We start from the raw sequence: 17,897 nt of genomic DNA on the forward strand, positions 1-17,897 counted from the left end.
GAGTATTCCGACCAGCGAGTTGAAGAACTAGAAACCGCCCGTGCTCGAAAATATATTTTTATTACCAACCGCTTATCGTCGATGTTAGTGAATTCCTTAATCGCAGAATGAAATTGCAGATTTGGAGACGTGATAGAAAAATTAGAATAAATATGTTTCAAAAGCTAGAAGCCACACGAACACTAATCGTTGTGAAACTTACCTGCACAGTTTTATGCATATACACGCCACACGTACACGCGCACACATACTCACGCACACCCTTGACGAATAATATTATTAAAAATGATAATAAGTCAAAGTACAATGGTTGAAAAAATATCTTATCGATTAATAGTGAACTATTACTTCCGCTGCGCATGCATTACGGGATAGAATTAAAACACGAAATGCGTTTCATAAGTCCATACGCTAATCTGATGCACTATTTTCCGTCGCAATGTCGTAAAAAAGATGACCAAGTTGAAAAGTTGATGACAATAGGTAGAAAAGAAAAGAAAAACAAAAGAAAGAAAAAAAAACTGAAGACAAGAAATGTCAAAGCATGCGTGACTTATGACTTAAGACTTAAGAGGCTATATTTTATTTTTAGAAAAAGATAGAAGGAAAGAGAGAGAGAGAGAGAGAGAAAGAGACGAATAAAGTGGTGACAATGGCGAATTGATATGTATCAAATGATCCGCTAAGAAATATAAAGTAGTAGTAGTAGTAGTAGAAGTAGAAGAAGAGAGAAAAATTCGAGCGTAAGGAATAAAATATGAAGGCAAAAATAAGACAAGAGTTAATGTACCCTATTGTTCATAGGTCTGCGATGGTGATCGCCCGGTAGTCCCGACAATAGTCCAATCCCTACCAACACAATAATATAATAATCAGTGAGCTTCAATACGATCGCCGCATTATTCTAAACCGCTTAATTTTGTTAACCGCTGTTGTTAAACAATACCGGTATGAAATATTACCTAATGGAGTATTCGCTTTCGATCGTGGCTTGATTTAAAAATAATGCGCTAGTTTTTTTTTTAATATATTTAAAAAAGAAGAGAGTTTGTTCTAAAAAGATATAACGATAGCACAAGATTTTTATTATATTATGTACTTTTTTTTTTATATTTTTTTATCCGTTGCAACTTATAAATGAATTTAACTAACTTTAAACCTGTCAGAGACAACCTCCGCGTAATTTTTATACATCTAATAGAAAGATAATACGTTTTAGAATTTTTTTTTTTTTTTATTTGACTAATATTTCGCATAAAATTGTTTCATCGATAAGCGATTTTCGGTCCGCGACGAATTCAATCAGACAACGGACAGTTGCCTACGACTTTATATCGATATAACCAGCATGCGATCTCGAACGTGTGATTTAAAGCGCGATATTAGATATTGTAGAGCCCTCAAGGGCTGCAAGATGCGAACCTCGACAGAGATTGCGAAGATACGAGCCGCTACCATTCTCTAAGCACTTCTTCCGTTCGTCCCCCTGGCGCGTCGTTCCACCCACGCTGCCTCTCTCAGACTCCTTCACTTTCTTCACCCTCTCTACGCGATGACACCCATTTTCAGGCCTACTCGAAAAACGCCTTCAGTCGCCTATTTGCAAGGCGCGGATAGCTCACGATCGAAAAGATCTGGATCACTGATTTAAAACTACTTGTCGGAAGAGAGGGAGAGAAAGACAGAGAAGAGGCACTTGTTCGATACGATTGAACAGTTATTATAATTATTCTTCGCTCGATAGGATTCTCTGTGGTGTAGTTGCCTTCTGACAGCGCGGATACGTCCTGATCGAATCGTTCTATCGAATACACGTCAAGCGACATAATACACCGCGAAATACTGTATCTCGGAGTTCTACTATTGCTCGGAAAAATTCCGTAAATCGGGACAAGAAATTTCACAATTTTATATAGGCGATGTAGATACTTTAAAGAAAAAGAATAGTCTATTTTCATAAATTCTAAAGCCGTTTTGTTACTCGCTCGGTATTTTTGGAGAAGAAAATTAGAACGATCTTGTCGATAAAAATTAATAAATTTTTTTTTTATTAAAAATTGATCTAATGCTCGCTCGTTTCATGATTAAAATTAGATATCTTCTAATTAGGTTCCCAATTTTTGTTCACCATTGAACGTCAACATTTAACTTCCGCGCCTTAATATTTCTGTAAAAAACCGGAAGACATTACGTTCCCAAGATAGTGTCATATCTCGGAGCTAAGAAAGGCGGCGCGTCATTTTTCAAGAAAAATCCGCGCGTGCATCTAAAGGTTAATAGGCCGCGGAGTGATTTTTAGATTGTCACGAAATAATCTCGCGTAAAAACGCGGTATCGCCGGTCGACTAAACGGAAGCGGGCATAAATCATGGCGACGGAGGAATCTGATCGGATTAAACGCGATACGCGGGCGAATCTTCGCTTTTCGAATGGAAGCGGCTACGGATCTATACAATAAGCCCGTGTTCGCGAAAAGAGTGCGCGGGATTACCGGAGCTCGCGTAAAGAGAGACGCGATTATAAATATCCTCGCGACGCTCACTCTCGCGTCATAATGTACTTATAATTCTGCGTTAAATGCAGCGCGCAAAGCGAGCGCATTAAGCCATTACCCCGCCTGAGACTTGAGTTTATAGGAAAATACGGTGTACACCAGAAATGCATAGATGATATTTTCAGGACAAACACATTACGAGAATAGATTTATCTATAATAAAAATATTGGCACGATGTCAATTTTTAACTATAAAATCAAGTCTTATTGAGAATATCAGGGTATTGAGCTTGAAAAATATAAGTCAACCAACGGAAGATGACCGAAATGGACTTGTCGTATAATAATATAAAATAGATTTACTCCTTTTTAATTTAATAGCTTGTAACCGCTAAGAAACTTAATATTGAAATATATAAAAACGTTGCAGATAGTAATTTCACCCAAACAAATATTTTTAAAAAATTAAAAAAAAAAAAAAAAAAAAAAAAAAGAAATGCTTTTACCCATAAAATTTTATTATTAAAATAATTAAAGATGCCGACGCGATTTAAATGACAATTTTAAATAAAATAAAAAACCAAAAATTAATCGCACGCATATTGCAAAATGAAGAGAGACATGAGCATTGATTTGGAAAGAAAGAACGAAGGCGGGTCGACAAGTGTAACAAACAAATCGTTGAGCAAGTATTGATAAGAAGAATTGGTAAGAAAGGAAGACTCGTGAACGAAGAATGAGAAAGCGAGGGCGCAGGAGTTAAAAAAGGAAGGAGCAGAGAGCAGGTAGACGGAGAAAGAGAGTTTGCCCGCGGGGTGGCGAAAGGGAGACAGTATAGATAGAAGAGAGAGGGAGAGAGGAAAACGAGGACTACAATATGGGTCAGTTATTGATTGCTCCCTAGTCGACTCTCCGTAACGCCTACCATACACCTCCGTCGTTCCTATCTTGTTATCTTAGATACGAAAACTGTGGCCACCACTTACCACCCTTTAACGTCGTCAGTCCCTTTATTGCGGACTGATTGTCGCGTACTAACTAAATTCGCATAGCTTAGGCGAGACGATGTTTTTCCTACCCCGACAACCGACCCTAGTAGGATTTCTCGTTTAATTTGCGGCGATGCCGTTGCGCGGATAACGATAATGTACGATTGCGTGTTCTGTCACGATATCTTCCCGATTCCCACACGCCGCAAGGGCCCTAAGTCATACTACATCAGAGGTGCACGCTCATGTGTCGTGCGACGACTGCGGGAGTTTCGGCGACGTTTCGAGTTCGTAACTTTCCGCCTGTCAAATCCCGACCGAGTCCGTATATATCGAGAGAAACGCAGGGTCGTCCTGCGCCATGCACGTAATAAAATATAAACGTCATCCCGTGCGGCATCGTATTATTATTAAACTGCAATGATACCTGACAAAAAGCCAACCGATATAAAAATCGATTCTTAATGATTCGTCGCGTAAAGGTAAGCGGTTAGGGTTCTAAATGCAGCACGGAAAGATTATGTAGAAATATTTTTCACCAAAGAATCACCATAATAATTCGCGTCATTAAGATTACTTGAGATCGATAAATTATATCTGCTGTTAACCCTCGTCTTCGCGGATGGAAATTTAAAGCGTGAGATTATTCGAAGAATTTCGCGCGATACAAAGACTAACCCCGTTAGGCAAGAAATAATAAGATCGACGAACAAAGCGTTGCTCAACGATGACAGTTGAACAACTGCAGGATTTATATCACCCTCGGGGGGGAAACATATATTGAACTGCCAAAGAATTTGTCGAAAGAAAGAAATGCATAAGAAAATCGTAAGAATTTTACAACGATCCAAAACAACGTTCTCGTACACGTAATTATAGGTTTTTAGACAATCGCACATTTTCCGCCGTACTTTTGGTGCTGTATCAAACGTTCTATTCGTTAATGGTTTAATTTTTCTGGTCAAATTGATAGCAATAAACGATAATAATTGATTTACGCGCGCAATAATACAAATTGACAATTATTGCACGAGCTTTATGAGCCAGGGAAATCGATCAGCGTGACATTCATGTCACGATAGTTTGGCCGCGGTGTTAATTTATCGGGTTATAATCGCGGTCGCGCTACTTTCCTATATTACGGGGTACTTAATCAACCGTGTGCGGTATATCCCTGTCGATCGTCGTAAGATTTATTCGCACGCGAGTGCGAAACGAGAAGTGACTTCGACTTTACGGGGTCAGGAATTAATTGATTTTCTCTGTGACAAAGTTACATCACAAACAGAAACAACGATTGACGGGTCGCAAGTTTGAAACCGATTTGCAGGTATATGTGCATGTACAAACCCATTCTTGCTTAGCTTTGGATACATGAACATTGCATCGTCGTAATACCAGCTACACATGGCCGGCACATCGCGTATCGATCCCTACGAGCGGTTTGCAAAAAAAAAAAAAAGAGGAACTCTCAGGGCGCGTTAAAGCATATTCCCGTATCGCGTAGTGTCAATCGAGGTAATCGCGACGAGAATTTCTCCAACGATAACGTTTATGGTCATCGTTACTTTAATGATTTGATGCAGTTTTAGATATGAATCTTGTGTAGCGTTTTATGTTGTGATAGGCGACCACGTGCTATTTAATTAACCCTATATATAACAAGAACGTTATGCTGAACATTGTATAGCCTCAGATATAAATATATGTATATATGAATATTGATAAAGAGTAAATTAAGCACAGCTAACGATATCTACGTCAATTGTCGCTAAATATAATATCAATAATTTAAATCATATTATGCAGATAGTTTTTTTTTTGTTTTTTTCTTTTCCTTTCTTTTCTTTTCGTGAGTCTCGTACGTGTTCGAATGCTATCTTTAAAGAAATGTCGATTCTAGTTCGATGAAACTTTTTGCTATCGGCTCGACGTATCGGCCCGACAGAATCATTTCCGAGTGTGCTTTTTCTAAGTTTTTCGAGATTATTTTGACAGCTGCCCTGTTTTTAATCAGTCCGCCCTTTTCTGCGTTATACGACAGGATTTTTACGCGCTCGGAAATTGCGCGGAATCACCGATTTTTCGTTGCCCTGACATTTTTAGTTTAAAAAAAAATGCTACGTTCTTAACAACTGTGACTTTTTCACGCTTTCACGATGACTGTTCATTTTTATCGTTAGGAACCGTTGCGGTTTCTTTTCACATTTCTTCTTCCGATTGATCGTACGAACAATCGGCTACACCCTACAAATCGCTCAACGTGGTTTTCTTTTTTTTTTTTTTTTTTTTCTGCGAGGCGTAAGCGCACCCTTCAATTCGGTACGATAAATAGCAGATCACCCCCTCGTTCTAACATCTCGAGGGTGTTATTCGCGTTAAGAAATGCGCAAACTTCCAGGTCATTAACGACACTTTTCAAGTATTAAGAGCACGGTATACAACATCTGGAAAGTGCTTGGAAAGTATTAAGTAGTACGATTTGGTATAATTCGTTCGTCGTGCGGCGTCATGAATCGAGGAAACTAAGACTGACAGCTGTACTTTTCCAATAAGAACAATCTTCCCATCGATTCGGTAAATAATCATTCTGTAATTTCCCCCGGTGATATTCCTTCGCGTTAATCTCAGAAGTTACTTCCCTTTGGTAACGAGCGTCAACGAGTAGTTAAAATGCGCTTAACACGCTCCATTTTCCCGTGTTGACGAGAGAGTCCGCATGCTGCAGTTTTAATTTCGTTCATTAAAGTACTTGTTATGTGTGCTCTTGCTAACGTCCACGTAATAACGTGCCTGAGATATTCCCCGACGGTACGCCATGCACAGGAATGAAGCGTGATGAACTTGGAAATAAAAAGGGTTTACCGGCATGCATTCGAAAATAGACACGCGTACCTCCGCATTCTATACAAGAGCGTTTAACCGAGCGATATAAGAAATTCCGGAAGTTTCGAATAAACATTGAATTAATTTAAACCCGATGTGAATCGATGTACACTAAGTCAAAAAACAATTTTCTTTCTCTTTCCTCCTTTTTTTTTTTTTCGGGTAGCTTAATTATTCGAATACTGCGTTACTGATTTCAAATATAAATTACGTATTAAATTCAATTCTATATAAATTAAAATTTACGAATAAAAAAATTTTTTTTCAATATTTGCATCTATTGAAAAAGTAACAAGTTTATTCGTAGGCAAATGTTACACGTCGCGATAAGCGAATGAAAATTAAGTGTCAACGCGAAAGTCTATCGAGTTAACCGTGAGATCGTCGGTGAAAATAAATTTTCGACGGCTATTTAGAAATATGGACGGAAAGTTTTATCGGCGAATATCGGGACTGCGAATCTATCGCGCCAAGTATTTCCGGCGTTCTTATTTCACGATAGAAGATATCTGAACGACGGGATCGGCTCGTAGGTTTCCAAGTTTCTCAATTGCGCGCAGATATCGGAATCTTGTGTTTTACTGCTGGTCATAAGCGGAGCTAAGTTTAGCGATTCGAGCACCGCATCAAAGCTTTTCGAAACGACTTGATTTTCGATAAAACAGGTGACGTCATTTGCTCACAGGTCTCAGCGGAACTACGTTCTTCCAATTCTTAGTTCACTGTCTTTTCGACAAGGCTGTCGCGCCGATGTTATTATTGCGCGACAGTTGAAATAACTTTACGTCTAGATCTAGTAGTAAATTGGAATGCTTTTGAAGAGTATCGTGTAGAATGCATAATACTATATGAGTATTGTTACGTAGAAGTCATGTGAATATTTTATATTACGTTATTTATATGCTAATATAAATCCTATATGATATTCCTACATATGAAATGCTGTACATTCTTGACGTTGACTGTTGCGATTTCGTCGATGCTGCGAAATATTCTTTTCGTTATATTTTTTTCCTCCTCACATCCGAGGTATTGTCTCGATCGGTTAAAAAAAAAAAAGGGGGAAAGATCGCGGCGAAACTGGACGTGCCAAATCTTTTCAACAATATATTCATCGCGAACAAAAAATATGTTGCATGAAAAAAATTAATCGATGATTATATTTTTTATGAATTTAAGCCTCTCTAAATATTAAGCGTTTTGAAAATTTTTTAATCATAATTATCACACGTGTCTTTAATCGCGTTATAAATTATTCGCCCGGATTTCTTTTAAATTCAATTCTCTCTTTCTCTCGAGTCGAGTCATTGAAGCCGCAAAAAAATCAACGTCACGCAAACCATGCAATATCTTGTCAGAGATTAGTTGCAACCGTCATCTACTTCTCATTCCCATCATATCTAAAGGAAAATTCGACGACTTTAACTCTTTTGATGCTGTAACAATATATCTAATTATTATTTATTGACCATAAAAAAATGAAGAGAAAAGAAAAAAAAATATTTTAAAGAATTTTTAGCAAATAACGTAGAAGTTGTTTGAAAAATTTCGTAGTGTCTTTTATATAATATATAGTTGTTGTTTAGAGCGTGATTGTCATTCGCAGCTAAAGAGTTAATGTCGCCGTCTGGTAGAGACCAATCTCGGCCACTCTCCTGAACCCAGTGATAGACGGAGTGTAAAATGTGTCTGCGACGCAGCACATGGGTAGAGATAATATAGAAACGGTGAGCGATAACCCGGGGCGTGCCCCGGGTGCCGGGCGTATGATAACGATAAATGTCTGGACTATAACTTACGGATGAGAGACGCGCCGGTGCAGACTTCTCATGGACATGGCTCTGTTCTTGCTGCGACTGGTGGTGGTGGTGGTGGTGGTGGTGGTGGTGGTGGTGGTGATGGTCGTGGTGGCTGTAGTCGTCGTCGTTGTTGTCGTCGTGGTGGTCGGCGTCGTCGTGGTCGTCGTCGTGACGGTGTTGGCCGTGATGATCGTTGCCAAGCCCGGGAACGGGCTGGCACTTCCGTTCGGCGTGGCGCGACGTGGCGCAGCAGCTGGAGGAGCGTGGGGCTCCCCCTGAGCTGCTACGGCCACCGCCGCCGACGTGAGGCCCGCCGAGGTCGCCAGGCCGGTACGCCGGAAAGGGCCCGAGGTAGCCGCTAATCGGCGTGCTAATCTGCGGGCGAGCCGACGGGCCAGGCGCGCCCCTGCGGCACCGGCACCCACGCTGACGGCGTTTCTGTGCCACCCCCCGTGTCCAGGGGGTGGTACACACACTAGGCTCGGTTACCGCACCTGACTACTACCGTTCCTCTCGCACTTCCTCGCACGCGGCTTCTTCACCTCGGCTTTCGTCCGTATCTTGTTATTCTTTTCTTTCGTTAACAGTCGTTATTCACCGACCACCCTCGAGCTCGTACGTCTCGACTGCGATTTCATTAATGTTCGCCTTTGGTCGCTCAGGTCGTCAGTCGAATTCGAATTCGAATTTTTCTTCTCTCAGCGGCGAACGTAGCTTGGTGAAGTTTGCATGCATGCATGCATGCATGCGTGCGTGCCGCTGAAACAGGTAAAATGAAAAGAGTATAATAGGATGGCAGTGAAAGGTGGAGAACGCGAGCACGTGCCGCAAACGAATTAGAGTAGGCGGGGTGACCAATTAAAAACTAACATTTTACACATTTATTTTATTAATTCTGAATCAAATACAAGCTGTGGTACTGAAATGTTAAAAATGAAAAAGCTATATGCATATTCGATGTTAATATCAATGTTGGGATTAATTTTTTAGTATTAAGATATTAAAATATTTTACCGATAACTCGCGTGTAATAGCGTTAAAATATAAAATTTTATTTGCTTAAAAAAAATATTATCCCTTCGTACGAGCGTTATTTATTTCAAATACGTAATTTGGAAGAATATTACGTGAAATTTAAGGTACAATCATGCGGTGCAAAGGTGCCGCGTGTCACGGGACAGGAACGAAGATGAATGTAACAATAAAATAGCCGCGAATTGGAAAGATATTAGAGCTTGTACATATAGCGCCGAATAACGTTACAAACACAGCGAGTTAACAAATGTTTGCGATACTTTGTCGATTTAGCGACACCGTGTTTGAAAACCGATTGAGCCGTATAGGCAACCGAAGCCACTTTGCGAAATAAGCAATAAATATGTGCGCGTTGAATTTTAATGCGCGACAAACTTGACAAAGGAGTTTGTCGAGAGTACGCCGCTTGTTTACCCGTATCGATACGAAAATCGTTATCGGATCGGTTCGTATGGAAATGTTGCGATATTCATCGTCTGACGTGTAATCAAAACGAGTGCATCGCCGGCCGAAGGAAGAATATCATTTTAACCGTGTGTTTTGTGTAGAGGTTCACTATCGAACCATTTTCTTGATTAACGCGGCAAGTAAATCGAGGACCTCGCGACGTTGTTATCTCACCCCCGGAAAGTAAGAACCCACCCGGAAGAAACGACGGCGCAACTTTCTCTCTCGTTCCCGATAGAAATTTTAGTGTTCGTATTAAAGATGGTGGGCTGAGGCCCTCGTTAAACTTTAAATTGAAAAATACCGTCGGGTATATCCCGTTATTGGAAAATTCCCTCCGCGCGCATGTACCCGACAACTTCCCTCTTTCCTCCACCCTCCCTCCCCCGGCCACCTCCCCGTCGTGTTTTACACCGCGAGACAAAAATCAGATTTTCGAATATTCTACACCCGGATTGCAGTCCACGTGTATTGGTTTTCGCGCATTGAATACTTGATCGGCTATAATAATGATCACACGTAAGGTATTGAGCTGTCGCGAGGCCGCGCTATTGTAACTTCTCTCAGTAGTCTCGGTAATAATTGCCCCGTATCGTATAACAATCTCGGCGTATGAACCTCCCGGAATTTTTTTTATGCGCGTTCACGTCGCTCACATTTTCTTCAGACCATTACGATATCAATTACAACTTTGCCTACTCCTACATTATCGCGTTTATATCACGAACATTGTCCAAAATATTCACATCTAAAAAAAGATAGAAGTGCATTTTTATTTCTTTAATAATTTGAAGTGAATATGTCGTAGTTAGAGTAATTAGGATCCCGCTACGAAGTCGTGAAAAAGATGAAAACATTGGTTAAAAAAATTCGCTGGCATATGCGCGACGCTATTTTTTTTTTTTTTTTTTTTTTAATAACTTGTCCCCTAGCTTTTGAAAATTCAGAGTACTGAAAGTATCTCTATGATACACACACTCGAGTAACCCGAAAATTCCATCTAGTCGTTTAAGTATTACATAATCTGGTAGTGGCAACTCGCCCTATTTTCGTCACGTTGCTTTTATGTAATATTCATTTAATGCTCCGAGTCGAGTATTCAGTGTCAGTAGTCACGATAGAAGTACCTGCGAAATATTTGCGATTCCAATGTTGGGTATTTTCGTGTACGCTTAAATAAATGTTTCAACTAAAACTGGTCAAGATACTATTTGATTTTAATTCATATCGATTGCAAAGAAACATTAAACTTCCGTTTAGAATGCAGTCAGTTAAATCCAATAAAAAGATCTTTAGATATTGATAAAGAAAAAAAAGGGCACGCGTAATTATTTAAATTTGAACATTAAATTTAAGTAGTTATAATTTTTTTGTACAAATGTTGCACAGAAACAATATTTCCTTATAAATTTAAATAACACATTTAAATACATAACTACCTACACAATAATAAAATAACGATACTCCATTCTTTTAATTGAAAATTTTATAATATACATTTACAATAAATTAATAAAATAGTTGATTATTATAATAAAAATAATATTACGAAATGTATTTTCTACTAAATTAACGCAGAAAAATAAGGCGGTTTATGTTAAATTTTATTGCAAAGTAAAATCGATAGAATAATACAACTTCCTGAAATGCCAACATATAAATCCATTATTTTAATTAAGTAGAGATAGTTGACGACGCAATGTATTTTAATTTTCGGATATTTTTTTAGTATAAAGTTAGTTTACGAGAATGTAACGTTAATTTAATTAATATAGCCTCAAAATTATTGCTAATAGTGCATCTTTAATATCTTTAATAAATTTATAGTCTCAATTTATACGCGTTTCAAAATTTTTCAATAGATTTTCAAATCCATCGTACCGTCGATCTCGCGCAATAAAAATGGATTTGTTTTTTGCACCTCTGAGACAGCGATTATTATTAACATTTGCATAGATACACACCTTGCGATTTATCAGGATACAGTGGCGAACGAAATCCCGCATCGGCGGTGATTCGTCATCCCGTCCCGATCTCTCTCGTCCCTGCGCAGCCTGTGCAGTCTGTGCAGCCTGTGCAGCCTGTGCAGGCGCAATTATAAGCCGGCGCCCTCTCGGGCTCTCGGCGTCGTCGATAGCGAGATCGGATTATATCAGTATATCACAGTCCGCGGATTCGACGCGCGAGCACCGCGATCAACCATTATTATCCCGATCGAGCACACTCGCGTCGCGTGCCGCACTCCTCGCCATCGTGCCTTGCATCGCGCGGCCTTCGTTCATTCATGCTCGGCCCGTGAGGGTGATTCCCCGTGAGAGCGCACGTGGGTGCTTACCCACCCCTCCCTCTTTCCCCGTTCGTCACCTCGTTATATATCATAATATCACAATGGACGATTTTGTTTGTTAATAATCTCCTGGCACTTACGATACGTGGTAATAACCTTAAGCTTAGTAATCACAGTCGCGAATTGATAACGGGTCCTCGTGCGTGCCCCTCTCGCGCGGTCCTCGGTATACGTCGACGTCGTTCACTGGGCATACTTCCGTCTTCGGCCGCGACTTCGAGGAAGAAGAGAAGCCGTCCTTCTCCCCGATATTTTCGATCTCTCCTATCGCATCCCGGCGATAAGCTTGACCCGCACGTTCCTCGGGGTTTCCGCGTAGTCGATCACTTTCTCGGGTCTTCTCCTCCTATTGCTGCGGACGGATTGTCTTCCTCGTAATTTCTAAGGGGCCCGATCGCCGATCCCGACCTCCGACTCAGCGGCGATATTGATCATTCTCGCGCGTACGTTTTCTCCTTTCTTCGTTCTCTGTCGTCCTCGTTTTTGACTTCTCGCTCGAGAGTTACGGAGAAGTCCTAACTAGCACTCGACGTGATCGGGCCGGCGAATAACGCGACCGCCGAATCGCGAAGAACGTATGACGACAGCCAGCGATCCCGTTGCTGCGCCGTCCGGGGCTGTTGTCTGATATCGCGGCTCCCTGGTGCGGTCGATCGCGGCTGCTGTCGCAGTTTGCTCTGATCGACGACGGCACGTCCTGCTGTCCGCGCGGTGGCGCGTGTCCGCGCGCGAGCTCTTCCGCGGTGTCGGCTTCCTGGGGGAGCGCGCGACGCGCGATGCCATCGTCCTCCTTGTGCCCGTGCCGACCGCCGACTGTATGCCGGCACACACGTCCACCTCGTTCCGCCTCGCCTCGCCTCGCCTCGCCTCGCCTCGTCCCACGAAGATGAGCTCCGCCGAGGCGCGTGCTCTCAGTAGTCGCTCAATGCCGCGACGTGCTGACGCGACAGGCGACTTCTCGCACCGATCCTATCGCTGAATCGTGTCGGCTGACCGTTGTCCACCACCCCCTCGCGCCGATGATACCTCGGGATTGCACCCGAGATTCGCCATACCTCTGCTCTTGCTCCAACGGTCATGGAGCATTGGCAGCCGCCGCTCTGATCACTCCGAGTACTCGAATCCGTACAAAATGTGCGAGAGGGTGGAAGTACAGGAAAGAGAACAAGTCTTTTTTTTTTTTTTTCTACTTAGCGTCTTGCGATCCCCAAGTACTTATACAAGTTTTAGAGCGTAATCGCGCGTTTACCTTCGATAGTAATGACGATGATGTAAGCTCAACCGTCCTCTTTCGTCGCACTCTCACTCGATCGCGACAGCTCGTCGACGTCGCGGTGGATGCGATCGCGTCATCGCTCACCACCCGACCTTCGTCGTGAATGGAACGGTGGTCCCCCTGTCGAATAGGGCTCGATACCTCTCTCGTGACTATCGCGCCGTTGTCGTTTAGGGATGCCTCGGTTTTAACGGATACCGATCACCAGGGCAGATAGGCAGCATTTTACCGGGTGGCGGTTCCTAACGATATATCTCGTCCGCCGAGTGCGCGACTCGCCGACACCGATGATGACGACTCTGTGAATCGAGCGCGGGCGGAAGCTGGCTGCTCGACGTCGGTTGGCCCCGGCTGGCGAATACCATACTCCGAACGCCACATTCGGTACCACGGTCGGTCCTCCTCCACGTTCCTCCACCTCTCGCGCAAGCTCTTCTCTCTCTCTCTCTCTCTCTCTCTCACTCTCTCCTCTCGCCCGCGCACTCGATTCTTCCCTCTCGAGTTTCGCCAGCCCTCCGTCCTTGTCTTTCTCGCTGCTCACACTTTGGTCCTCTTCTCTTTTTTCAATCTCGATTAGTATACCCTCGCAAATTTTTTTGCAGCTCTTCTTATTTAATCATCACTTTTTTTCTTTTCCTATCTTTATCTCTCTCTCTCTCTCTCTCTCTCTCTCTCTCTCTCTATCTCTTTATCTCTCGTAGTCCTTTATCGCTTAATACCCCGACGCACTCCCCGCCTATCTGGATTTCGAGTCATCTCTCGACCTCAACGCGAGACGTGAAGTAGATACCCTTTTTGCCGCTACTACTGCGAAAGGCGACGACGGTGTGCACCAGCCCTCCGCTTATCCTTATCGATCACGACGCATAGATTTGTGAAGGGCCTCGTCCCAGGCGATCCTCACCGAGATTCGAAATTTCACAGTCGTTTCTTCCTGTCTGTTCTATTAGTTGATACGTAATTTTATATATCTACGTAACTCGACGAAAAAGACGAAATGCACACGGTTGGAGGTGGTGTCACGCCACGGGAGGAAAGGAAAGAGGAGGGAGGGAAAGGAAAAGGCGAAGAGCGTGCGCCGTTATATGTCTCTCTCTGTCTGTCTGTCTGTCTGTCCGCCGTTAATATGGTAGCGTGTACGTCCTGGCTTGTGCAGCAGCCGTGTTACATACGTGCAAACGTAATCCCGACACGTCGATGTTAGGCGGCTGATAGCCGGCCTCGCACTGTTTCCCCGATATTGCTACGCGCCGTGCGCCGTGACAACAGCTGCGGCCCGGCCGTGCGTTCTCTTCTCGCGCCACCCTCGGGGGCGAAAAATCGCCACCCTCTCGTCACGACGACCCGGGCGCCGCGTCGCGATGCTACTTGGAACCGCGAGTCCTTGATAGGAACTCACACCCCTTTTCCCAAGTGTCTTCTTATGCGTTTTCACGGCCCTTCAACAATGCTTCTTGAACTTGTACGTCTCCCCGATTAAACCAGAGAGGTGAGGTAACGCTTTAATATATTACAGCTTGGGCGAAATCGATCACAAAGACTAAAATATTATATTTTTAATATGCGTAACGCGAGGTATTTCAGGAAGAGAATTGCATTTTCTTTTTTGTTTCTTTCTTTCTTTTTTTTTTCTTTTTTTTTAAGAATTTTTTCAGAGTCTTTCACAACGTGATAAGTCGGTCTTTATTACATTACAATTTGTAAATTACAGTAAACGTCGGTTTTAAACGATGCACGCGTTTCTATTGATGGAATGCGATACGATTATCTATTTTAAGTATCGTTTGCCTCCTTTCGAGAAGGCCGTGAACACGTCATGCATCACACTCCATTTAACCAATCAGTTTGGAAATGCAATCAGTTATCGTGCAGTCAGTCGTACCTACCTACTTGAAATCGCTAACGTAACCTTGCTTCCTTTATACCTGCAGTTGTAACTGCATATATCGAGCAATACAGTACCACGTTTCAAGAATGTTTAAACTGGCACGTCATTTAAGAAAACATTTGTGCCTATCGTTCGAAATAATAAATTAATAAGTTTAAATTAAATAACGATGAAGTAATTTTTAGATCTTTTATATGAATTTGTGAAAGAATTCGAAGGAGTTGGACCGATCTTAAACATCTCAAATTATTTACTGTGTATGATTGTAAGAAAATTTATATAATATATCTCGCGATTATGACGTAATAAAATTTAATTTAATCGGGAATATTTACGCCTCTCTGGTTCGAATATGTGCCGTCTTATGTCTGAGAACCTGCCGATAACGGGAAGAGAGGACCAGAGAGAGAGAGAGAGAGAGAGAGAGAGTGAGTGAGAGAAATGGAAGCGATGTCCTCAATCGAGCGACGTCGATTCATTGTCTGACGAATGCGATACCGTGACTACTTACAGAAGATGTAGGGTGACCGTAAATTTGCGCTTGCATTCCTTTCTCCTCGGAGAATGCAACGTTCGATCTTACGTCTCTCAAATATCAAGAACGAAATTACTACTTTTTATAAAACTAAAATAATTAAAGTAAAAATTGGAATTTTTTGACGGAAACAAAATTATCGAAGCGGTTTCACCATCGAATTTATCGTATTAATTATATTAAATTTTGTATCTTATTTTATTTCAAGCTGCAAATAGAACCGTAATTGCGATCCTCTTGCACGCACTAGCGTGCAAATAACAAATAGGCGAGACGTGTTACTTATAATTAATGGAACAATTATGCGTTTACAACTCGAGGCGGGCATTCGCCCACTTGTTAAAGCGAGCGTCAACTCTTTCTATGAAATTCAAACGACGCGATAAATAGTAAGGTAATGCCGTTGCTCGTAATGCAACGCAAAGTTCACCGAGAAAATATGGCAAAAATATATATCCCGAGTATACAGAAATAACTCTCTCATTCATAATCGTAATAAGTGTCTAAGCAGCTTACTTGATTCTATTTTCGACATGTCCGGTCGCTTCCAAGTCCCACGTTGTACAGGAGCAGATAATTGTTTTATTCCAAATATGCTTTATTCGAATGCGTAATAATATAATTCGCAAAGGAAAATACGCGCGAAACTGCCGAGTGGACGCGCGACCCGAACTCGTAACGGCAAGTCACTTAGTGCGGCATCTCGCGGTCTTTTCGATACTAACACTCGAAAAATTCATGATGGTGTCTCCGAGGTATACCCGGCCAATTCGAATTGGCATCATTTTCATTTTTATTTTTTTTTATCTCGAGTTTCGCCAAGAAATTCTGGTCACAGTTGTCAGATATCGACGTAAGCTGTAAGCCCGTGGCCAGAATGTAGCATTATTATTCCACTTTCGTCGTGTCGAGGTGGTGTTTAATTCTCGATAGATCGATTTTAACGTGCAACTACTATTGCACTTCCGCCGTACTCGGCGGCCAAGAGAGGAGATGAGAGAGAAGAGATAACTTGCGATAATTTTCTAACCGACGTTACGTTAAATTGTCGATGACCGGTGCAAAGTTTGTTTTCCCGTTGTACGCCACATATCCAGTCTAGATATCATCGATTGCTCTCGTTGCGATTTGTCTCTGCAAGTAAGTTAATTCCGCTGAATAACGATAATCTTCGCAGCTATAGGTTTTAGGTTAAAACATGCCTGCAACCTTGATCGTTTTATCTCTTGCTTGCTGCTAGCTGTTACCCTCTCGAGTAGGAATTAATTTCAACATCGATTTCAGAACGGTACGGACATTAATTCATGAATAGCATAGGCGAGACATGCAACGAGCTGAAGCGACAATACGACGCTTGTTTCCACACGTGGTTCTCCGAGAAATTCTTGAAAGGTGACACGAGTGACAGCACATGCTCGCACTTATTCAAAATGTATCAGCAGTGTGTCAAGGTAATTAAAGCAGAATTGTATCTTTAGGAAATCCGCAAGCGTATAACGCATGAAAAGGAGAGAGAGCGCGCGCGGCAGGTAAAAAGTACACGAGTGCAACATGGAAGATTGCAGCGAGTTGAAACAGAAGTACGACGCCTGTTTCAACAGTTGGTTCTCCGAAAAGTTTTTAAAGGGGTATACCAACGATTCACAGTGCGCTTCTTTGCTTAAAATCTATAAAGATTGCGTAGCGGTAAGTGCCGAGAAACTCTCTCTTCTCAGATTAGATTGCGAAAAGCTGCTCAACAATCAGAGGTTTTCTTAAAACGTTCAAGCTGTACCAATTAGCAACGTCACTAATTCCGCATTTCCTTATTTTAGAAAGCCATGAAGGAACATCATATTGAACTCAAAGATATGGAGACAAATTATTTGGAATCTGAAAAGGAAAAAAGATCGTATAGTTGACATGATAAAGACGTTTACACAGTCGCATTTCGATCTAGTATGTAGTTCTTTTACGAGTCGTCGGCGGCATTCCTTTATTACTGCCGAACATTTCACATAATATCTACACATAATATCTATGTGACACACTGAATAGCAAACTTAATTAATTTCATAATTTTAGCAATTTTATTAAATTTTTTATTTGTTTTTAATGTACATTTTCCAAAGACAAAGCTGTATAGTAATAATAAAATAATAAAAAAAAAAACTAATTATTACACACGAAATAATCCCTGAAGCATGAAAATAAATTATTTA

At 41.7% G+C, this 17,897-nt stretch overlaps 2 protein-coding genes across 9 annotated transcripts in view; one reads left to right on the forward strand and one right to left on the reverse strand.

Moving 5' to 3' along the window:
• Positions 1–14,536, reverse strand: part of Ih (hyperpolarization activated cyclic nucleotide gated potassium channel Ih) — a 105,629-nt gene extending 91,093 nt beyond the window's left edge. For 4 of the 8 annotated variants that reach the window (XM_070665008.1, XM_070665006.1, XM_070665005.1 and 1 more), the window contains exons 1-2: positions 11,615–14,536; positions 8,169–8,927 (exon numbers count right to left, since the gene is read on the reverse strand). In XM_070665008.1, coding sequence (XP_070521109.1) covers positions 8,169–8,206 — 38 coding nt within the window. In that variant the 5' untranslated portion in view covers positions 8,207–8,927; positions 11,615–14,536. The remainder of the gene's footprint in view (positions 1–8,168; positions 8,928–11,614) is intronic. The other 4 variants (XM_070665012.1, XM_070665011.1, XM_070665010.1 and 1 more) reach the window with 1 other exon arrangement.
• A 2,117-nt stretch (positions 14,537–16,653) lies between these two features.
• On the forward strand, positions 16,654–17,855 carry LOC139107436 (TP53-regulated inhibitor of apoptosis 1). The gene is made up of 3 exons (XM_070665028.1): positions 16,654–16,836; positions 16,981–17,147; positions 17,511–17,855. The coding sequence occupies exons 2-3, from the start codon at positions 17,001–17,003 to the stop codon at positions 17,595–17,597; spliced, it is 234 nt and encodes a 77-aa protein (XP_070521129.1). The 5' UTR covers positions 16,654–16,836; positions 16,981–17,000; the 3' UTR covers positions 17,598–17,855.
• Positions 17,856–17,897: the final 42 nt, after the last annotated feature.

This window comes from Cardiocondyla obscurior, linkage group LG13 (genome assembly GCF_019399895.1).
Source record: "Cardiocondyla obscurior isolate alpha-2009 linkage group LG13, Cobs3.1, whole genome shotgun sequence".
NCBI classification, from domain to species: domain Eukaryota; kingdom Metazoa; phylum Arthropoda; class Insecta; order Hymenoptera; family Formicidae; genus Cardiocondyla; species Cardiocondyla obscurior.